The sequence below is a fragment of the Chrysemys picta genome, chromosome 7 (assembly GCF_011386835.1).
Source record: "Chrysemys picta bellii isolate R12L10 chromosome 7, ASM1138683v2, whole genome shotgun sequence".
Classification (NCBI taxonomy): Eukaryota; Metazoa; Chordata; order Testudines; family Emydidae; genus Chrysemys; species Chrysemys picta.
The window spans coordinates 38,494,654-38,518,963 of NC_088797.1; the positions used below are offsets into that span (position 1 = coordinate 38,494,654).

At 38.0% G+C, this 24,310-nt stretch overlaps 1 protein-coding gene across 3 annotated transcripts in view; it reads right to left on the reverse strand.

Moving 5' to 3' along the window:
- Window positions 1-656: 656 nt before the first annotated feature.
- The window catches only part of SYN2 (synapsin II), a 468,511-nt gene continuing 444,857 nt past the window's right edge, over window positions 657-24,310 (reverse strand). For all 3 annotated transcript variants that reach the window (XM_042849573.2, XM_005309068.5, XM_042849574.2), the window contains 3 exons: window positions 9,091-9,151; window positions 5,039-5,282; window positions 657-1,572 (listed from right to left, as the gene is read on the reverse strand). In XM_042849573.2, the coding sequence (XP_042705507.2) occupies window positions 1,437-1,572; window positions 5,039-5,282; window positions 9,091-9,151 (441 nt within the window). In that variant the 3' untranslated portion in view covers window positions 657-1,436. The remainder of the gene's footprint in view (window positions 1,573-5,038; window positions 5,283-9,090; window positions 9,152-24,310) is intronic.

A 24,310-nucleotide genomic window follows, 5' to 3' on the forward strand; every position in this document is an offset into this window, starting at 1 on the left:
ATAGGAGCGTGAGGATCTGGAAGCAAGTACCTGTTTTTTTCTGGGAAAAAAGGAAACCATCTGCCACTTATTTCCCTTCTTAAGTGTTAACGTGACATCAGGACAAACAAGGGAAAGAAAACACACATGTTCCCTGCCACGGAACACTCTGTTGTATGTAACTTGTTTTAGAGAGGAGCACAGTATTAACTTGGACTAGTGCTCATCTAGACATGATTTAATCTGCTTCAGATTGACTTGAACATTTAAAAATGCTGCTGTTATCCCAATATGTAGGACCACTTCTGTTACAGCAAGTCAGAGCAATATTTTCAGTATGCATAATCTCTTAGAAAAACTAAGCTCCATTCCTGTGAGTTGTAATTTTACCACATTGTTTCTCTTGGTTCATGATAAACTGATAATTTGACATGTTAGTTTCTGATGGCAATGACCTCGTTGTCCAAATATTTTACAAACACAGATGGACAATAGGGTGACCAGATGTCCCAATTTTATAGGGACAGTCCTGATTTTTGGGTCTTTTACTTATATAGGCTCCTATTACCCCCATACCCCCTGTTCCGATTTTTCATACTTGCTGTCTGGTCACCCTAATGGACAACTAAAGTCAAAACATGGTACACCTAATTGCTAAAATCAGTCTTCTTCAAAGCTTCTCTTTACCAAGCACAGGGCTTTGCATTTATTAGAAGGGGTACAGAAAAATATTGGTAACATTATTAGGTCATGCATGTTACTTTACAACTCAGAGATCACTATTAAATTAACAATAGGAAATAAATGTTCAATAGACCTATGAGGATACAATAGTACATACACATACTCTATTTATGACATCATTTTAGCCTAGTGATAACTCTCAGCAAATATATCAGAACTGTATAGTTGGTTGATAGAAAGGTTGTCAAAGGAGGAAGAAAACTGCTTTAATTTCTCACAACAGTAAAGTGGCTTGACAACAGGAAACATGAATATGATTTGCCTCATAACAAGTCAGGCAAGAACAAGTCAGGTTAAGACTATATCCTTGCAGTACAAAACATTCACTCATAACATAAACATGCATTGCAAAGTACTGGAGATGGGTAAAACAAGGGGAATCCCATAACACAATGCTTTATTACAACAATTCCACAAAGGAGTATCCAATAGGATGATATAGTGCAGTCATAGTAAGGCCACAATGTTACAAGTGACAAAGACCATAAAATTAAGCATTTTGTACTACTACTAATATAGCTTTTCCTCTCAAATTATATAGATTTTATACAGTGTACCTGAATTGTATCTCCTCATAGACCTTTTTAAAGATTAACATATTGCTTGGAACAGTAATGGAGGATGGGTCACAGGGATATAAATACTAAATAATATTCACTGTAGGTTCTAGTCTATATGCCATATGCAACTGCATGAAACTGATCTTCAAATGGCTAATCAGAAAAAAGGCTAGCAAAGGACTTCCTCAAGTTTCGGATGGTTTCAGCTTTTGCTTCATCCTCGTTCACAGATGATCGAAAGAAGGATGATTCTGTGAAACTGAAGGCATTTGTCAAAGACTGTGATTTGCTGCAAGACAAAAGCAACATGGTTGGTATTCACATTGTAGTCAGCTTCCATATGTACGTATACTATATCCATACAAACTATATGCTGTGTAAAAAGGAGAAGCATTTATGGGATGGAAAACAACTTACATGTTCAAACAAAAATGGACAAGCAGAGACAAACAGAGTCAAGTACAGCATATAGAACCTCTGAATACAGCACTTTCTCTCTATACTTTAGTCTGAGAAGTAGGCTATATCAACTATATTTAATAGAACAGGTTGCTTAATAATAAAACAGCTTATATTATTGTATGAATCAAAAGGATACTAAATCACCAACAAAATAGAAATGAGAGGAATATTGAGCATGATTCCCCTGTTTCACATTTTATTCCCCCAACAGTAACCCCATTCATTTCAGTAGCTCCTAGTGCATAAAACTGGAGTAAAGAAGAATTGGGCCTATTAAGTCAAATTCAAAGCCAGGGAAACCTGAATTCAAGATGAGTATCAATAAGGCACAATTACGTTCCGTAAGGCTGCAAACATTTATTGACACAAGGAGAAAGAGGCATGTCAGTACATTTGAAGAATTGAGCCCTAAAATTGTAATCTCGTCTGATGATTTATTGGATGTTTAATTCTTAATTGTGACTTGATGAAACTTTTGTTTTGTGAATGCACTTGATTTAAAAAAAAACCCACAATCTGTCAGTGCTTGTGTATTTACTGCAAGCAATTAGCCTAACTACAGTAGAACCTCAGAGATACGAACACCAGAGGTACGAACTGACTAGTCAACCACACACGTCATTTGGAACCAGAAGTACTGTGTTTGTTTTATTTAAATTAAAATGGTTAAAAGAAGCATTTTTCTTCTGCAAATAAAGTTTCAAAGCAGTATTAAGTCAATGTTCAGTTGTAAATGTTTGAAAGAGCAACCATAATGTTTTGTTCAGAGTTACAAATTGTTTAGAGTTATGAACAACCTCCATTCTTGAGGTCTTTGTAACTCTGAGGTTCTATTGTATGCTGTCTTTTTCTTTTTTGTGGTGTTAACACTAACTATAGCATAAGTCTCTGTGAAATAGTGAATAAAATATACTTTAGCATACATGAAGGATAAAGTTTGAAGTTTAAAACTGTGTCCAATTCATAGAACTTCAAGTGGAGTAACTTTTTAAAAGGGTAGCTTAAATTTAAAGCAAAACATCATATCTATCTATCTATCTAAAACACCCTAAATGTGTAAGCCTTTCAAAAAAGTATCCATTGCTTAATTAGTAAAGATAATTAACTTTTTGGGAATGAAATGAACTCTGTCAAGTGTTTATCTTATCAGATCTCAAATAGAATTCAGTAGGAGATTGATATTTGGCTGTGATACAGCAGCAACACACTTCTCTAGTTCATATTGGCTCATACTCTGTGGCTTTCAACTTATCCACCTCTACAACAAGCAGTGCTGCATACATTTCAGGCTTTTAATACATTATAGATGGATTAATGACTGATAAACATTTGTGTTTGCATTAATGAAAGGTGGAGTGAGGGAGGTGAAGCAGCAATTGACTTGATTAGTAACACAAAATAAATGGCCTAATTAAATATTTATTCACAGATTAATAACCTGCATGCACATGTTAGGCAACAGTTTGTGGGTGACTACAAAGCACGCACATGCAAATATCTACAGTACAGTTAATCCCAAAGGCAAGGCATTTTATTATGTACTGAAATCTGTTTGGAGTAAAGTTGCTTCTTGGAAAGTTGCATAAACTAATTTTACCCCTGACAGGGTTAATGCCATACTATATCTCTAGTTCTTAAATCTTGCCAACTAAAAACTAATTGCCTTTTAAAAGTTATATTTGATGAGAGAAAACTGGATATATCTTGAAAAGGAAAACTATAAATCTATTTAGATGTAAATTGGGAGCAGAGGTATAAATTAATGGGGAGAGTTAGAAAATCATGTGTATATAATAACTATTTAAAAAGAATGTCAGGAAAATCTTGGTTAGGTTTCAGACTGTTTCTGTATTCATCCGTTTGGGATAAGGAAAATTGTCATTCACATTCTCTTGTGTACACTTAAAGAATGGATTAATTTATCCCAGGATATAAAATCATAGAACAGGAATAGTGACATACAACATCGTATGGGACAGAGAAATGGGTTTCTTCCAGAAATGGCCACACTTGTTCCATTTTGGGGGTCACTATTGCCCCCACTGAGCTTCATGTGCTTAAAAAGTCCAAGTCATTGAGCACTCATTGTGGGGGAGACTCTCAGCAAAGTCTGATTATAGGTGGGGAGGGGAGATTTGTTCACATTAGTTTTAGCATATTAGTGTCTAGAAAAAGGGAACGGGTTTCTCATACAGATTTACTGTGTAATCCAAAAACTGATCTAGTCTCTTTGTTTAGCCAATTAAGACTATACTATCAGAATATATATAATATCAGAAGATCCATTGGAATGTTAGGACATCCCTCCCATTCCTGCTAGCAGCATGTGTGTGTCATGCACACTGCAAGCGTTCGAAGAACAAGACTCTTTGCTGCTTCTCTTTTCTTCTCCCCTTCTCTTGGGTCAAGCTGTGAGGAGGGAGATCTGTGGGACAGAGGATCCGTCAGTGGCAATGGGGGGGGGGGGGGGGGAGGTTGGCTGGAGATAGCAGCAAGTGCTTACTATGCCACTTGCTGCTCACTGTTGGTCTGGAGTAGGGTGACCAGATGTCCTGATTTTATAGGGACAGTCCCAATATTTGAGACTTTTTCTTATATAGGCGCCTATTACCCCCCAACTCCATGTCCCGATTTTTCACACTTGCTATCTGGTCACCCTAGTCTGGAGTGTCCTCCTACAGTGAGGTGTGGAACCCAAGGATCCTTCTCTGTGTTCACTGCACACCGTTTATTGTACTGGTACTTATATTTTAACTGCAGTATACAAGGGAGATGGTTTGTTTGAGTTACCTGTACTGTATGTTCAAGCAGCAGTGTATAACCTTGAAAGAAACAGTATTGCAAAGAAACCCATCTTACTAACTATTGCATCTGTGTAGAATGTTAATTTGGATTATTTTTCATATAGGCCTTTTGAAACTGAAATCTTTTGCTGTCTGAGTGATTGCAAGGTTAAAAGTTTAAACAGATAAGACTTCCTTTTTTCTGTGCAGCTTTACTCTCAGTGCATGCAAATCATGAGTCAATGATATAAAAAAGGAGAAAAAAAGAAATGAGAGGATGATGCCTCCTCAAACCAACCTTGGTTTGAGCTGAAAATGTGCAGGTATTATATGAAATTCTGCATTTACAGCATTTAGGATGTGGGTATGACTCCCTGAATTGACCTTTTTTTTTACAGTCAAAAGCACATGTTCTGCTTTGCTGCTATATATTAGACAGGCACCCAAGCTACTGTGATGGAAACAAAATACAATTATATGGCGGGGGAGGGAGAGAAACAAATATCTTACTTAAGCTGTGGATGAGACTGAGGTTTCTGCTGTGGAGCAGGTTGTGGCTCTGGCTCCACTTCCATTGATAACCCGGCGCTGGAAATACCTTGACCCTGGGCATGTGGTTGTTGAGTTGTAGGGCCAGGTGGACGCTGTGGCTGGGAAGTTGAGGGCTTTGCTGACTGCCCCGGGGGGAACATGCGCTGTGGTTGCAATGGCTCCTGGCTTTGTGATTGCGTTCCTTGGGGTTGTACTGGGCCCCCTAAGTTCAGCACAAGAAAAACTTCATAATGTTACAGTATCAAAGAACCTATATTATATTTTATATCCAACACTTAAAAAATAATCCTGGAATCTGTCAAATTCTGTGTTGAGACAATATTCTGCTAATATGGACCACCAACTTAGTATAGTCAGTATTATTTACCACAACTGATACATTAATACATTCCTTATACCACCTTTACACTCCAGCCCTAAAATTACTATGAGATCCAAATAGCCAAACATCCCTGGGATAAATTTGGCCTGGTTCAGTGAGTGGTTTAGCTATATTCTGATAGTTCACCAGTGCAGCTGATTCATCTATTGTTTTTATGTGATGTTACTACAGTACTGTTGAAGAGCCAAAGCTTTAACATTATCTCCATAGTTGCTTATATTATTCCATTTACAGGTTACTTTTACAGCAGTAAAATAACTTTAAAATGACACTGAATGGAGACTTCTGGTAATTTATTAGATTTTGTAGTGAAATATCTAAGAACAGAATACAGAGAGACCTGAAAAAGTCATCACTAATTTATTCTTAGTGACCAAGGAGTCTGAGTTTTTGCTTTTACTGACTAGACTATGAGCTGACAAATAGAACAGCATTATAAAAAGTATGGGAATAGCATATGAGGCAGAAACCTAAATTGTGAAATCCATGACAGAACTGATCAGCAGGCTTTTGAAAAGATGCTGTATCATCAGACTGTTGGTTTTGAGGCTTCCTGACTGAAAATGTACTCAGTCAGATCTCAGTCAGCAGGCAGTGCACTTTATGTAGTGTCAGGTGTCTACATGTGGTTTTAACTGGGAGGCTTTTGATGAATTAGCAGTTACAGCAGAATCGTTACCCTCACATGTCACATAGCTCATATAGCACATCTGAATGAAAGGGAGGCAGGGACAGAGACAAAACTTTTTGATAGATTTTATTAAAGAATCTTTCAGTCAGGATCTGTGCAGAATGGACCATGAACATTAGACAAGCCTATTAATTTAGCTGTTTTGAAAATGTCAGAATTTAAGTCCTCTTACAAAGAGATTTAATGTCCGTGTAAGATCTCTCATCCTCTTTTTAGTCCTCAGAAAAGAAAACACTTCTATATCTGGAAGAAATGGTATCAGCACAATATGCCATTGGCTTTCTTTTTAAATAGACAAATAGCCATGGCTAGTTTTCCACTTACTGTATAAGATTGTGTGTGTGGAAGAACAGAACATACTAGTGCTTCAAAAAGTTTGCCACAACTAGGATTATTCAATATTTTGTGTTGTAGAAAGGTAAGGAGCATCTCCTTAATACTAGGGAATGGGACTTGGTTTTGTAAATTTTTATGACTTTTTTAGGAAACCTCAAAAGTGGTAACAGTCTTGCAACATCTTACCGATACTCATTTACTTATTAGCCTCCCTTCACTCAGTACTGGAAAACAAATATTCCCCTCCTCCTCCCACTTACAGATAGTGGCTTGAATGCCAGAAACTTTACACTGAAGACAGATGTAACTTTCTTTTATTGCACATTAAGCTGTACAAGATATTTCACATAAAAGATATACTGCAATCACACTTCCAGCATTTGCTCACTTTCTTGTAGCTGGGTTGTACAAAAAGGCAACAATCATGAAAGAAACTTTTACCAAATAAAGAAATAAATAAAATCTGAACATTAATCCTACACTGTAAAACATCTGTTCCCTGTTACTCCCAAACTTGCACCTAAGCATGCTTGCATGCAGAGACATTTTGACTTGCTGCTTCTCTGTGGTATGAAGTAATAGGTATGTGCCCCTCTAACTTTTACAATCAACAAGCTGAAGTCCTACCTGAAATGCAAATCTTTTCTTTGCACTCTGCACATACAACTCACAAATGTCACATGAAAAGCACTTGTGATTACTCACACTACTACATGCAAAACAACACCTACTGCTTTAAATAAAAATCACTTGGTTAACAGATTCATTTCTTCACCCCAGGGTAGTATGCTTTATTCTCATCTATGATATCTGAAGGTAAGAATTTGTGAACCTGATCTTAAGCGTGTATTCTCCATACACAACAAAAATAGCCAATGTCTTCATCAGAAAGATCATTGATCCAGAAAAACATAGATCACTAAAGCAAAATTTCATGTAATTTACTGATCATCAGTAAACAATAGCATTCACCATTAACATTTAAATAGCTAATAATGCATATATAAATTCTTATCTTGCCAGCCTGCTTTTACAATTAAGAAAGCTCACAATGCTGAGTTTTTGTTGTTGTTGTTGTTTTTGCAGTGTTTGTAGGGAAAATTAAAAGTAGAACATAATTTTTTTTTAAGGAGAACAATCTTGTTTGTATTAAGCTAGTGACCACTATTTGTCTTTGTCTAAATGACAAAATACATTGCTGTGCCTTGCTTACAACTAAGTTTTACAGTATGCTAGAATAGTGCAGGTTGTGTTCCTAGGCTAGATATCTCATAACAGTTCAATGGCCTGCCTGGATATTGCTTCTGATATTGAAGAGTAAATTGGTTATGTGAAAGTCATAAGCAATTATGGCTATAGAAAGTCTGGCAAAAGTCAAACCTCTCAGGTCTTTTTGCATTTTGAGTTATGAATAAAGATAAGGCCCTGTTTTGTGGTTAATCCTGGGATAGAATTATTTAATGTATATCCTGATATTTCAGTGAAAATAGTGGCACTGAGATGATGAAGTAAATTACTTATCTATTTGTTTGATGTTACAGTTAATGGGACAGAGCCTTAGCTGGTGTAAATCAACCCAGCTGTATTGAAGTCAGTGGAACTATGCAGAATGATACCAGTTGAAGTCCCGATATTTAGCAAACAAGACATTTCAGGGGGCTCAATAATCCTGCAGACACTTCCCACCAAACACCATGAGATTAGCTTAACCTTTTTAGCTAGGTAAAGAATTTTGGGGTAACATTTGTCTTGGGTTTTTGTAGAAACCACAAATGACTAATTCAGAACCACAACAAAAGAAACTACTTAATTGAACTGAGATACATTAAATACTTACATTTTCACTGAGATATTGCACGTAGGTGGCCCATTTACATAGCTTTGTAGCTAATAATTTAATGCAGAATTAATTAAAAATATGAACACCAGTATGTAAAATACAGGATATTTAAATGTTCCTGGGAAGAAGTCTCTTGTTTTATGGAATCACTAAAACACTAGAGTTCTACATCTTACCTATAAATAAAATTCAAATATTAACAAACTTTATAAAATTATTTAAAAAAAGCCTCAATCAACAAATATATTAAATTATATCTTGTAGAATATCTATCTGAATCACCTATCAATGTTAGTCATGCAAAAATAAAATTACAACTATCACACGCACACACTCACAGAGTTAAGCAAAAGTATTTAAATCTGAACCTGGGTTGTTGTTTACCCCACAATATATATACTTAAAAAATACTGTCTAACCATCCATAATATACAGTCGCACTGGACTCTGTAGAGGCACAATTCTTTGTACACTGTTGACAACAGCCCTGAAATCACAAGTTATACAGAGAAACATAGGTAAGCATTACAAGCACAGACATGAACAGGTAAACAACCAGACAGTATAGTTGACACTGCATAGAAAAAACACAGTCCAGGTCAGCACTGAAACAATGCAAAAACTGCACATAAACTGGTATGTTTGCTTTTAAGGTTGGTTTTTAGCTTTAACCCTGCTTTTACTGTCAATTATTTAAGTAGCCTGGACTTGTTTTGGTCCTACTGCAACGCCATTACAGTCGAGAATATACTGTAAACAACCTTGAGGTGGTGGTCGCTGAGGTGGGATTTTGTTTGGCTCTGGTTCCTTAAGTGATCCACTCTGGAAGATAAATACAAAAAAAGAAGAGACGTAAAAATAGAGCAGCACAGTTACACTGAGTCTACCTATGTTTCCACTGAAAGCTCTCCATTTAGTTTGGGGTTTAAAACATGCTCTTCAATTTTCTCCAGGTAAAATCAAGTCTAGTTTAGTTATTGCTGGTCATGACACATGAATCCTGTTATACAAGAACTCAGTTTTGGGGTAATTAAAAAAAAAAACACCTCTCCCTTTTCAGCATGAGGTTACCACTATATAACATGAACAGGAGAGTGTCTTTTCTTCCAAAGATTGCCTTCCCAAAACCTCACCATAGCTCATGTGAGGCCTTTCCCCTTCAATTCCTGCTATCTTGAACAACCTTTTCTCTATCACACTGACTGTATCACTTTTTCAATTTAGATTTTAAAACTCTTCTTCCTTCCTCATTCCTTTCCCCGTATTTTTGAGCTCATGAATGAATGCTTTGACTTAATCTCTGCATAAAGTGGGTTTACTCCTCCTCCCACAGAAATTAATGCATGCAGGATTGTGCCCAGTGGGCTAAATTTTGCCCTCTGTTACACCTGTATATTCAATGAGATACTAAGGAGACTTCAATAGTTACCTGAATGTAAGTTAGGAAAGAACTTAGTCTTTTTCAGTTGCAACTCAATGACATTCCCTTGCAGTTTAGAAACCAGCATCAGCAAAATTCCACTGTGTTTGAGTATCGAAGTGAGACACTGACTATAGTTTTAGCTGTTTCATTAAGTGAAATGAAAGAGGGTTAGCAAAAACATAATGGGAAAAAAATTACTTCACTCTATCCCATCTAGCATGTAATAGTTAACTTTTCAAAATAGGATATGTATTTGGCAGTATTGCTTTCAACATATTCTTGTCCAGAGGAAGAGATGGGCCTGAACAAAAACTTTGGAGCAGAACACCCTCTGGGAACATTAGGCTCTGGATCCAAGCTTTGTCTTGGGCCCATTGCTAATATTTTTCAAAATGTACGGTAATATGTTAAATCTCTGGACAAAATAGCTGTGCTTTATTTAATTTTTTAAAGAATGATCAAGAAATTATTGCCTTCTGCCTAGAGAGAAAAAAAACCCTAGAATCTATTAAAGGGTGAGTGTAAAATACAATCCTTGCAAAACTTACTTTTCTTCAGAAAGATTTGTGTTTGATTTTAAAACTGAAAATACATGTTACCACTAATGACTGGAATTTCATGGGAACCTAGAAATTGTAATTTTTATGTGTTTCAAGCAACAGTATTCTATTCTAAGCAGCTGTGCAAAGTTGCTTTGTGTCTGCTTTAGCTGCATAAATAAAAGGGGACATGAAGGATCTGACACTCTAATTGTTCAGTATTACAAACTTCAAGATGAGAAGAAGGGGGGTTAAAAATGAATGCATAGTATGAATGGGGCAAAATCTGCTTGTCACAAGAGGAGTTGATACAATAATACAGTTTTCTATAAAGATTAATACAAGGATTGGGAAGGAGAGGAGAATTTCACAAGGAGAAACAGGGACCTCCACACTTAGGAAGATCGGTTTAAAACTCCTGGATCGTGAGTCGGTCAGAGTTCTCACCTCCTGAACTACACATGAAAGTCCAGTCTGCCCTATGACAACTGTGATCATATGGAAAGTGTATTGATATTTGCATTGTACAGAGGATTGTATCTCACTGGGGCAATGTCAGTCTTTCCTGTGATAGCTGGGAAGCCTGCACAGGGGACTGGAAACACTGGAAGGTTCACCTTGAGGAGTTTCCTCCATATTGTTCCAGTGCTATGCTGATGCAGCTCAGACCTTCCTCTGTGTGCCATCAGGACACTGTGTGGAGACGGTGCGTGTTTCCTGTGGCATTGGTAGGGGAATGTTACCTGCCTCCTCCCCATATGCAAACCCCCAAATGGATGGTGCAGTTCCTGTGGAAGCCGGATAGAATGCTGCAATGGAGAAGAATATTCCCCATTCTCTGCACTCGAGGCAGGGATCTCTGGGGTTTACATCCTCTCTATCTATGGAGTTCTGTGGTGGGTGGGCACAGGCCTCCAATGGTTGTTTCTGGAGGACTGAATGAAACCAATCATGTAATTCCTGTTAGAGAACTGAAACCCAAACAAATTGCTCTATGTTAGACATGCCTGCTGGTATTATCCTTCTTTTAAGGAGAGCGAGCGAGAGGGCATGGAGGGAGGGAGTGGGGAGAGAAGCACTGTCTGCTCACACACTGGCAGAAGAAAGCTGGGAGGGAGATGGATTTATTTATTTTTTAACCTAAAGTAAGGGGTTGTATGTATGAGAACAATCCAGTCCTTTACTTACAGGAAAAGAAAATGGGAGCTGGTGATTCAATATGAATTCTATGAATTCTAGCTATGAATTCTAAACAGAATATCTGTAAGTCCTTAGTCACCTCCATACCTGCAGGCTAAAGTAGGACTGCAATTTGTTTTTATGTTGTCAGGGCTTTGGTTTAATCACAGATCACATCCAACTCCCTTGTCACAACACCACCAGTATTTCTGCAGTCCACCTCTCTATATATCTCCCCATCTACAAGGAAATGCCATTATCTTAAATGAAGCTTTCCAGAAAACTTGCTAGCATTTTCCCGTTACTCAAGTTTCTCTAATGCATGCCCTACCTTGGCAGTTCTGAAGTTTCAGAGCCCCTGCATACATTCCTACTGATGTTATAATTGCTTCACTCTATTCACTGACTGCAGCTGTCCTGGTTCTTCCACCCACACATCCTTTCTTCACCAAATATCACCTAGTGCTTGGGAACCTCACCCTCTCTCCAGGCTAATCACATGGCTAAATTATGTTTGCCAACCACCAGGCTGACCCCAAAAGACCTAATTCACCCTATATTCCTAAACTGAGAAATTTGACTCTTGGGTTTTCAGTTAACTGCAGTAATCTGTTCCCTTTCAGGAGCCTGCTTCTCTCTCACACAGAGCCTTTCATATTAAAAACAGGCTGGGAATCCAGAGTCTTCTAACTCCATACTTGGTTGCTTTCTTGAGCCAATGCTTCTAATAAAACCTAGGCTTCTCTTAAAACTGAAGTTGCTGGCAAATCAACTACAGCCTGTTATTTCTCACCTTTCTAAGGTAGTATGCTGCTAATGCAACTGCAAGCATTCTAACTCCTTGTGGAAAATCTAATTCCTGTGAGCAGAAACCCACAGGGACTAGACCTATCTTGAAGATCTACTCTTCCATCCTAATATTCTTATACTTGCCCGCCAGACTAGAAGCTAAATCTGTTGCCAGTTTATTTCTCTTAGCACAAACAAGATTTTGTACATCAAACTTTTGGATCTCAAACCCATCCAATAGTTAGTCCAGACCTGTCTGGAACCAGGGTTATGGAATTCCAGATAACTTATGTAAAATGGCTCAAAACAGCCCATTGCTTGGATGCCTAGGGCCAAAGAGAGAAAATGGCTGGTCTAATATCTAATTTGTGTGTGTGTGTACAGTGCTTGATATGGCTATGAATACCTCAGAGGTGAAGTAATTGAGGTGGTAATGAATGCCCTTTGGGGGCATATGCCAATTACCATGGAATAAAACTCTCATATCATGTCTGATTACTTTTTCTGCACTTAAATTTGAAACTGAATACCGAAAGGACAGGGGGATTGTAATATTACTAAAAACATCAAGTCTTGAATTGCCTATTTGTAGAATCTCCCCTTTTCAAATAAGATTGGTTTGTTTTATATATTTATAAAAATCACCAAGCTTTACCCAAGAAAGCCCTCTCTAAGTTAATGACTTCCCAGTTGTGTATGTAATGAGAGGTGCATTAGCTGCATAATGATATATATTAAAAAAGCCTGAGCTAACAATTTTGGCCAGAGCATCCCTTCAGTGGTCAGATAATCCCATTGGTCTGGAATGGGTGGAATGCTGCCTCTGTACCACTTCTCCTACTCCACAGAAATGTATAGATGCTTTTTGCTTGAAATGGGTTCCCTAGAATTTTAGGGGGCAGAGGTGGAAGATAGGACTGGCTGTCCTCCAAAGCACGGTCTCCCCGTGACTCCATGGATTAGGATAAGATTGTGCTAATGCTTGATCTATCACATTCTATATATAAAAATATCATATTTATATGTATTTGTGACTTTGGGATTGTCTGGCTAGTGTCAAAGTGGGAGGGTGCAAAAGGCTGTAATTTGGCAGGGAAATAGCCCTTGGGCAATAGAGGTGTTTGCTGTATCCCAGTGAAAATTGGTTTTGATTTGGCTGAGTTAGAAGGATTTGAAAACCAGCATTGGAACATGTATAGTAGGTTTATTTGATGCAATGACCGAAGTTTTTAAGAGGTGTCTCCACATTCGAAAGGAAATAGGGCTGCACCACACCTTGGTAGTTTAAGAGTAAATTAAATATAAAGAGACTGGCCTTATTCAGGGCAAGAGCATCTAGATGCTAAAGGAGCTTAGGAACTTTGTAGGAGAGCAGAATAATGTATCCCTTCTCCTGCAGAGATGCCTAAGGGGAGTGACTCCTTAGCACCTGACTTCACTATAGTTAAGTATGGTGAATGTTGCAGGGCTACTGGTTACTGCACCTTCCAGCTACTGCTCTGTGAATGAGTCATGGCTAATGGTTGCTCACTGATTGCTTTACTTTACTGTATAAGGAATGTGGCAGGGCTGCTACTGGTTGCTACTCATTGGTGCCATGCTGTATATTCATTGCAGATTAAGCAAGGCAGTGTGACTGCATACTGCACTTTACAGTTACATTGCAGAGACAGGTGGTGGGGCACACCTTACTACTCAAAGAAGCCACTTTCATCTTGCCTCCTGAAGCTGCACAAAGCATTATATAAACAGGGGGAGTGGGTAGCTGAGTATGTTCCAGAGCCTATTGACTGCATGTCCTTGGGGAAGGTAGCTGGCTCATACAATCTAGCAGTTCTGAATGTCAGTGTGCAATCCTGCCTGCTGCTCTGCAGGGAAAATGTGGATGGAAGAGACTCTTTAGAACAGCCAGGCAGGATTGCACCCTTGTGCTGAGGTTTGATTATAGAGGTCTCCACAGAAGAGAACTAGTTCTAGGAAACAGATAAGCAGGGTGACATGTTGGCACAGGCCTTGCTACAGAATCAGATTCTTATTGTAAGAAAGCATTGTTATCTGATGACAGTGAGACTGACACACAATGATTTTATACATGTCGTATTTTCATTAATTCCTTTCCCCCTCCCAGTGGAGCAGTATCTCCAGGTTGAGATCGTAAAGATGAATTCATGAGTTGGAAAAATGTAGATCAGCTATTGTTGTTGTTACTAAACAATCTCTTTCAGTTACCTGTCCACAATTCCTCGGTATTTTCTAGCCAACGTTTGTGGAAAAAATTCGTATAAGAAATGAATGAAATAATTTGGTTCTTATGACACGTAAAAGCTTTGAACATAAGAATGGCCATATTGCATCAGACCAATGGTCCATCTAGCCCAGTATCCTGTCTTCCACTCGTGCCAGATGCTTCAGAGGGAATGAACATAATAGGGCAATTCATTCAGTGATCCATTTCCTGTTGTCCACTCCTAGCTTCTGGCTTTCAGGTTTAGGGACTGCATGCCTGAGCATCTTGGCTAATAGCCATTGATGGTCCTATCCACAATCAAATTCTTTTTTGAACTGAGTTACATTTTTGGCCTTCACAACATCCCCTGGCAACAAGTTCCACAGGTTGACTGGGCATTGTGTGAAGAAATAATTCCTTTTGTTCGTTTTTAAACATGCTGCCTATTAATTTAATTAGGTGATCCCTGGGTCATGTATTATTAGTCATGAGAAGGGGTAAATAACTCTTCCCTTTTCACTTTCTCTAAACCATTCATGATTTTATACACTTCTATCATATCATTTATTTTCTAAACTGAACAGTCCACGTCTTTTTGATCTCTCCTCATGTGGAAGCTGCTCCATACCCAAATAGTTTTTGTTGTCCTTCTCTGTACTTTTTCCAGCGCTAATGTATCTTTTTTGAGATGTGGTGACCAGAATTGGCTTGCCTTTCCTGAGTGTTCCTTAGGTACCTTGATCATCCAGTGGCCTGACTGATTGTTTGGTAGACTTCCTGCTTCTGATGTAAATAAAAATTACTGTTCAGTTTTTTGCAGGGCTGTTATCTAGGAGCACAAGTTGGAAAGGGTTTTATTTCCAAAAATCCAAATCTGATTAGATTATAGAATAGTGCTAAAGACAAACATGCTCATGTGGACTTGCTTCTGTTAAACATAGCTCCCCTAAAAACAATACAAATAAACTATAAAAAGCAGGAGCAAGCCTCAGCTGAGAAGCATATTAAATGTTTAGGAAGAATTAATTAATTATCAAGATCTATCATCCCACTAGAGCTGGATGGTTCCTCTCCATTTTTAGTGAGGAGTTCTGAAGGAAAGTAATGCTATTTTATAGTTTATTGTGACTCTTGCTTCAGATGGACATATTCGTAGTACAATTTATGAAAAGGTATTAAAAGTATAGTTGCACAGTAGGCCTGTAAGCAAGTCTCTCCAAGTCAAAGAATTATTCCCCATAAATAGTGAAGGAATGCAGGCTATGTAATGGGAAAGAGCTCCCCCTTGTGTGTTAAGGTAATACAGAAGCTGAGAATAATACACAGAGCTGAAGAAGAGCTCTGTGTAAGCTCGAAATCTTGTTTCTTTTACCAACAGAAGTTGGTCCAATAAAATATATTACCTCACCCACCCTTCCTCTCTAATAATACACAGACACACTCAACCAAACCTGAGTTTAATTACATATATATGTGTGGGGATGTGTGTGAGAGAAAGAGACAAGTGACAGAAGTACAAGGCATCTGAATATGAGACTGTACTAAAGAATGGATAGCCCAAAGACTATTGAGTACAAACATCTATTTTAGGTTCATTGTCCTTTAATGAACAAACCCATTTGCTGTGTTCATGAGAGCAACAGTTTAAACAGTTTCAGGACTTTTAAAAGGCAGTGTCTGCTTGAACAGACAGAGCTAAAAGGAGAGAGAAAGCCATCCTGCAAAACTGAACTCAAAGGGATAATCCACCAATTTATGCTGAGTGAGTGAGAACAAAAAGTGAAAATTATTCTTATTACACTTAAAGGAATCTGGGGAAAGCATCTATTGTTAATTATAACATTTTATATTTGCCCATCAATTTCATTGAGCATTTTGTTTCTGCTTAGTTACTGAAATAATACTAACCTGCAAGATTATCGCTTTATGTCATGCCAAAGCAATTGAAATTATTCTAGTTGCCCTACTTCTGTACTGAGGCTTGTCTGCCAGATTGAGGGCAGAGCCTTCTCAGGAGTATGACCTTGCCTGTGGGACAGTCTTTGAGGGTGTCCTGCAAGGAATGTTTTGAGAAAGAGTCTTTTCCCCCCTAACCATTTAGCTTTTGTTTGCAGGGACCACTGGGCCTTGTTTATGATTATGAAATTTACTAATTATTTTATTTATAGTTCCATGTACCATTGTGGTGATTAACATACAATAAATTATCCAATAATAAATCATATCAGGCCATGTACCTAGGTCCTTGCTCAGATGTTACTCTGTGTTTATTTGGACAAACTTTCATTGATGTCAATGGAAGTTTGCCTGAATAAAATACTCAAGATTTGCCCAATGCAGCCCATACACCTAAGTATCACCATATTTAAAAAAAAAGGCATTTAAAATCTTTTAGTACAATGCAGTTTTACTGTAACACTGATAGGTTGTTATACACCATGTCTTAGCGAGCTGTGGAAATGAAGCATTTGTCAGTGCTTAGTTGCTTACTCTAAAGTAACTGACACACACTCAGCTAGCCACAAGAAGTGTTTATATAGATTCATAGATTCATAGATTTTCTAGGACTGGAAGGGACCTCGAGAGGCCATCGAGTCCAGTCCCCTGCCCTCATGGCAGGACCAAATACTGGCAAGGACCAGATATCATTGTTAATAAATATTCAGCAAGCTGCATCTTCATTAGGTCCTTTTTATCAGTGACCATAAATAAATAAGCAGAAGAGTTGGGCAATACTTTCCACTGTGTCCCTTAACAATTACTCTGTCTGCTGGTGTAGCATCCCAATGGACATTTCAAAACAGATAATGATATAATTCTCTCAGAACAGTGGAGTTTGCCATATGGAGTCTGTGGCCGTGCATTACCAGTTCATTAGTTTGTTTTGATTTGTTGCTGCGGATTAGCAGTTTGTTAGTTCACTTCTGTCTAGTTCAAAGTGAGCTAACAAACTGTTAATGCACAGCAGCAGGGTCCATGTAGTTGCTGTAACTGTAGCATGAAATTGTCTATTTTTTACCATGACTGTGCTATAAATTATGCATAATTTTACCATGACAAAATTGTATCCATAAAAATAGAGTAATATTTGAACTACAATCAATATGCCTGTATGCTAACTCACTTCTATATGACCATATCCACTGTTTTTAAATGGTGCCAAAGCCCAAGATATTGAATTTTTATTTTTGCATATAAACTTATTATTTTAAATAGAGTAGCTAAATGTCAAGCCAAGTTAAAATGCTTGGGATAAATCATACACTGCATTTTATCAATGGACTAGTTTTTAACATTTGGACTGAGCCACATCAAGTACCTTTTTTTCTCTTTTTTTAAATAAGCTCCACTGGGATATTTGTAAAAAGAACGAAGAGTACTTGTGGCACCTTAGAGACTAACACATTTATTTGGGCATAAGCTTTCATGATCTAAAACCCACTTCATCGGATACATGCAGTGGAAAATACAGTAGGAAGATATATATATACACAGAGAACATGAAAAAATGGGTGTTGCCATACCAACTCTAACAAGACTAATCAATTAAGGTGGGCTATTATCAGCAGGAGAAAAAAAGCTTTTGTAGTGATAATCAGGATGGCCCATTTCAAACAGTTGACAAGAAGTTGTGAGTAAAAGTAGGGGAAAAATTAGCATGGGGAAATAGTGTGTCATTCTGTAGCCATCCTTGGTGATCTAAGTGAAAGTTCAGGTGCAAGGTTGCCTCACAGACAGCAATGATGAAGGAAACAGATTGAATGTTCTGGAAAACTTAGTTTTAATTTGCAATATTAGCACCTCAAGTGTTTCTGAGGATACAGAAGACTGATTTCATAGACCTGACTGAGAATCATATTCCTACACAGCAAGGGTTAGAAAAACACAGACCCTCTGCTATCAGAAAATGAAGCCATTCTGCTGGTGATTCCACTGTTGTTTCTTACAGCAGTGCCAAAGGAAAGATTTAAGCAGTGAATGGAAGTAGACTGCTCCTACTCCCCCGTTTGAGTCTAGCTGCCCTGCCAGAGGAAGAAATAGCTAGCTAAAATAAGCAATCTTTCATAGTTGAAAATATACCCACAGTAGCTTTGTGTCCAGAAATGTTCAGACTTATCTAGGATGTGACTTCAATATATTTCCTGTTAGAAAAGATTATGAATTATTATACTGTTCAGAGGTCTAAACACCTCTTTATCCCCCCCAAAAAACAAACAAACAAAAAAGATGAAGAATGGCTGATTATCAAGTGGGACTGATTGGCTTTTTGTCATAAGTGCCTTGCCAGAGGTAGAGCATCTGTCGGACTTCTGTGTTTAATGTCCAACAGCCTCAATGTCTCAGATATGCAGCTACAAAATCAGTACTGTTTCTTAGCCTATAGTTCAGAACAGAGGGATGTGAAATATTTGCAATGAAGTGCAAAACTACTCTTATCTGAATGGTTATCACATTTTTCTCTGAACTTAAAATGGGACAATTTCTTTGACTCTTTTTCCCGAAGGTAGGCAATTTTTTCAATTTAGCAAAAATGGCCATTTCCTAGTGAAGAAGGTGGCCCTCACAGCAAAAACACGTGGAAACTTTTTTTCATAAGGTCTTGATCCAGTAAAGAACTTAAGAATGCTATTAAGCTTTATTGCCCTCCTCTTGTAGAAGTGGACGGATCTCTGCAATCACAGCCAAATGGGTATTCTGAAGTGTAAAACTGAAAATAACAGGCTGCCACTAGCTAAATATATTTTATATTAATGTGTAGTTCTACTGACCAATGACAGTAAAAAAGTACAGTCTGGGGTTTCGCATTTAGGCCCTGATCCTACACTGAGCTTCATGTAGAGAGAGACTTGACTTCACTGCAGCTCTGTGCAGGTGTAGTGAGTCCACCCATGCAGAGCAAAATGTGTTTTTTTCCATATCAAGTTTGCTTAGTTGGCAAGCACAAAGTTGTTGACATCCTTAATAGTGCAGACTTGGCCTGGGATCTGGAAAGGAGGCTTCTTTTTTTCATGTAGTCCCACAAAGTGAACACAGTTAAAATAGTGTTACTGAAAGGCTGATTTAAATAAAGTTTTCTCCGTTCATCTGAGTGCATGTAGAATAACTAGCCTATATTCAAATAAAAAGGAAATTAAAGACTTTGGAAAAGTGAGTATGTCTAGAAACCTTTGTATAAGTAGCATTTTAGTTATTTAGTAATAGAATATGCATATCAGACACTCAATTTCATGTTTACTGTAATATTACTTTTGTAATTTACCAATTTGTACCTGCACATTACCCTTTTTCATTAAACAGTAAATAACATCTGACCATCATGAAAACGAAAAACTACCACAAGATGTCACTATAATTTAAATAACTAAAAGGTGCTGTAGTACAGCAGAGGGGTGACTATTTCTCTGTAGCAGAGTTCTAGTCTTTAAAAATTAAAAGAAAGGCTTCCATTATTTATAAACGTTTTTTGGGGGCATAGCTTTAAATGATTGGTGCAACATCCATTCTCCCCCCCCCCCCCAATGTTTCTTACTGAGCTTCTAGCAAAAAGTCTAGATTGTATGCTGACCTACAAACCTGGAAAGCATATGCCCCCTGCTTCTAACTTGCTTTTCGGGCAGGAGTACGTCAAGCAAATTTTAATGGAAAGAGAACTTTACTCACTGTAGGCTACATCTTCAAAAGAACGCAGGCCCGGATACTAATTGTCCACCGACATGCACTTTGTGTAGGTATTTACTCCCACTTGTATATACTGAGTGATAGCTCACAAAGTGCACACAAACTTTCATGTTTAAGGAATTCAACAGAAAAGAGACCTATAACGTTTACTAATGTAGCCCACAGAAAATATATTGAGCATATCAAAACTACAACCTAAGTTTTTTTGATAAGTTCCATTGGGTCATATTATGATGTAACCTGATGAAAGACTTCAAAAATGTAAATACTCAGTTAAAGAGGCAAACAGCAGAACCAAGAACCAGCAAATTCTTTCCACTGAAGTACACTGCAAAAGCATGGATCAAATCCTGAGCTATACCTGAGGAGCCCATAATGCAGCTAAGGTGGCCTTTGCTCCCTTGATCATGGGCAAACTATGCCAGGCTAGTACTCTGGCATAATTTAGAACATGTGAAGGCTGAACTGAGTTGTGGTAGTGGCCAACAACCCATCAGCTAGGGATCAGAGGGATATTGAGAAGCCTTGTTATGGTGGCTCTGTCTCACCAGAAGATGTACCTAAATCTAGAGTGATCTTTCCACTTCTGCTTGCACCAGCTTTAGGCTGCCAGCTGTTCAATGCAAAGCAGCTGCACTATACCCCAGAATTCTGCCCATAATTTTAAATGTTATATTTATATTGAGAGACAGAAATTCAGCACAGGGTTTCTTTATAGATGGTACATAATTATTTTAGAGTAGTAAACAATGATTTTAATCAAACTTCTTAATGCTAGACTCCCCATCACAGTAGGTTGTTAAAAACAGGTTGGACAAACACCTGTCAGGGATGGTCTAGGTTTCCTTTGTCCTGCCTCAGCATAGGGGGCTGGACTTGATGACCTCTTGAGGTCTCTTCCAGCTCTACATTTCTATGATTATTGTTATTGCTGTTTACTACTATGGATATAATTACCCTAGACAGTTTTGCTCCAGTTTAGGAAGACTTCTACAGTTTGAGTACCAGTATCAGTATCATCTGTTACTCCTGTAGAACAATTTAACCTGTCTTTAGTTTGTATACTTATTTGGTGGGCTTTTCTTCCCAGAGGCAGAAGAGGCAGAAATATAAGTTCTTAATGCCTAAAGGCTAAACTCAGGTACCAGAGGGTGGAGAAAAACGGAATGGTCTCCCTTGGCTGTGGAGCTACTCAGTAGTTGTGACTACAGTCTGGATGCTGCAGTAGGTCTAAGGGTTGAAGGTTTTGTGTAGAAGATGACCTGCCAACACTGGCCTTGTTCCTCCCCCAGGCAGCCATTGCCATTACTCAAATTGTGTGTGGAGATGGACTAAGTGGAAAATGGTGTGGAGGTGGGGTCCATCTGGCACGGACCTTTGTGTGGGCTCCCCATAACTTGTCTCCCCTGTTCAGCACAATTGTATTTAATTCTAAGTTTCCTTGTGCCTCCACAGATGGGTGCAGGATTTCCCCCCTATAAAATGAGATATTCTTTATAAAGCCAAATCAAACTCTGTAGTGTCAGGCTGACATTCACACTCAAATAGATTAAAGCAAATTACCACCAACCTACTAAACATAAGCGAATTACAATTAAAAAAAAATCATGACTGATAGAGGAAATCATGGTTCTATGTTTCTACTGGAAACAGAACAGTAGAGGAGATAATTGTGTGGACTTGACTAATGTACTTTTGTCATTTCTTCATAGAGCCAATGCTAACTGCTTTGAGCATTGCCTTTTCCCAAACTTGTCCCACTAGGGGTGGTCAAGTTCAGTTCAGTTATCTCTCTCTAATAGTTATTGGAATGAAGAAGCTAGAGGAAATGCAGAGCCCAGCTCCCTGGCACTCTTGAGCCAGTCGTATGTCATGTGAAGAATGAGGGATGGATAGTGAGGAGGTCATGAGAGTGATAGTGAAAATGAAAAGAAATTAAAACAGGCAGGAGTTCCGTAAATCTGAGGGGGAGGTCTTGATCCAATTTCTATATCAATGTGCTGTACTTGGTTTCAATACAGAAGGGCTTATTTTGGGGAAAATATTTTTAAAAGAAGTCTGAATGGTTTGTTAAAGATTAAAACTCTTCTGGGTCCTACTATCCCTATTTCAAAGCAGTTAGATAAATGGCTGTTTCATTAGTGGGCTGTTGATCATACACTTAATTACTGTTGTTTCATGACCCTTACTTTTAAAGAAGGCCCAGTCAGGTCAGTATTAAAGATGCTGTGGCCAGCTTCACTTATAGTGTGTTGGACTTTGTCAGCTTGTCTAAAATATTATGTTCTGAACCAGTTTAACATAGTGTGTTTGCTTTTTTCCTATTTCTTTAATGGCTGCGTATCCTACATCAACAGTTTTGCCCTTTTGTTGATATTGCAACATGGCCTCAATAGAGTCGTATTGAGATTGTCTTGACTTTTTCCTAATAGAATCTTCGTAGACTTGACCTCCCAGAAATGTACTCTCAGAATTTGCCATTGTAATGGGGCACTTGTGCATCTGCACTGAAATAATTTTATCATAACTCATTATCATACAATAGTTAGAGGGTTTGCATTAACACTACTTTTTGTACCATTTATCTTGGATTCAGAACCTGATCTACACAGATTTAAACTGATAAATTGTCATAAAAAAGGAATCCTAAAAAAGTGGAAACATGGGCAAATTGCTAAGGATGAATACAAAAGAATATCACAAGCATGTAGGAACAAAATCAGAAAGGCTAAGGCACAGAATGAGTTACACCTAGCAAGGGACATAAAAGGCAATAAGAAGAGGTTCGCATTAGGAGTAAGAGAAAGAGGAAAGAAAGTGTAGGCCCTCTTTTAGTGGGGAAGAAGAGTTAGTAACTGGTGACATCAAGAAAACTGAGGTGATTTAATGCTTTTATTAACGTTTTGCTTCAGTCTTCACTAAAAAGGTAAATTGTGACCACATATGCAACACAATTAATATTAACAAGAGGGAACAAATGCACACCAAAATAGGGTAAGAACAGGTTAAAGAATATTTAGATAACTCAGATATAGTCAATTTGTCAGAGTCTGATGAAATTCATCCTAGGGTACTTAAGGAACTAGCTGAAGCAATCTCAGAACCATTAGCAGTTATCTTGGAGAACTGTTCAAATAATCATGTGCAAAACCTAGTTCTGCCAGTCCAGGTGTTTGAGTACAGATCCTTTCTGCCAGCAGATGGGGACAGACAAGAATGAACTTTTCAATCATGACATCCCTATTCATCTGCTGACTCAAAATTCTTAGCTGCTGTTGTCTCCAGCAGATGGAACAATTTCCTGGCTGGCTAGCTCATACAATTCTAGAAAACCCCTAAGATTTCTCAAGTGTTCAGCTGAGACTATTCAAAGAGCAGGAGGAAATTAGAAGACCGCTATTATCAGTAGAGTGGGTCAGAATTTTTTTTCTTCCAGAAACTTTAAGTGAAAATGAAATTTTCCTTTGTCTTCATTGAAGTTTGCAGTGGAAAATTTGATTTTGCATTAAAAAAACATAAACAGATTTTTTTAAAAAAGTGTTTGGGCCGCCTCCCCCAATTTCTTTTTTTGAAAATTTCAAGGAAAACAGTCCCTTTCAAAATAAAATAAAATAAAATAAAATAAAATATTGTTAGTTGACAACGTTCTGTTGGAAGAAAGTCTGGATAGAAACTTTTCCACCAGCCATAGGTTTCAGGATAATTCTGAGCACAAACTATTATAGTGAGGCCTTTTATAAGTCTTAGGTATCTCGCTTTCCTGCGGGGAGAGGGGTTGTTACCAACATAGCTGACAGGAATAAAAATGGCAAATTCTACATCCTGCAACAAAGATCCTAGTGTATGCATCTAATTAATTACATTAATTATTGTAGCAAGAGCTTTAAAGAACCAGATTTCTATAAAAAGGAGGCCTGTGGGGTATGCTCATTTTGGACCTACTTTTGAGTGTGAAATTGTGTGTACATACAGGAACAGACCCAATTTGAGTACAAAAGCAGCCAATTTGCTTACATGGCAGTAGTAATCACTTACACAAATGTTCCCACACCTTGTGTTTCTCTGAAATCTAGGCACAAGTGCCTAACTGGTATACAGGTCTGTCGCATCTTACGCTGGGGTTACGTTCTGCAGTCAGCGCATAA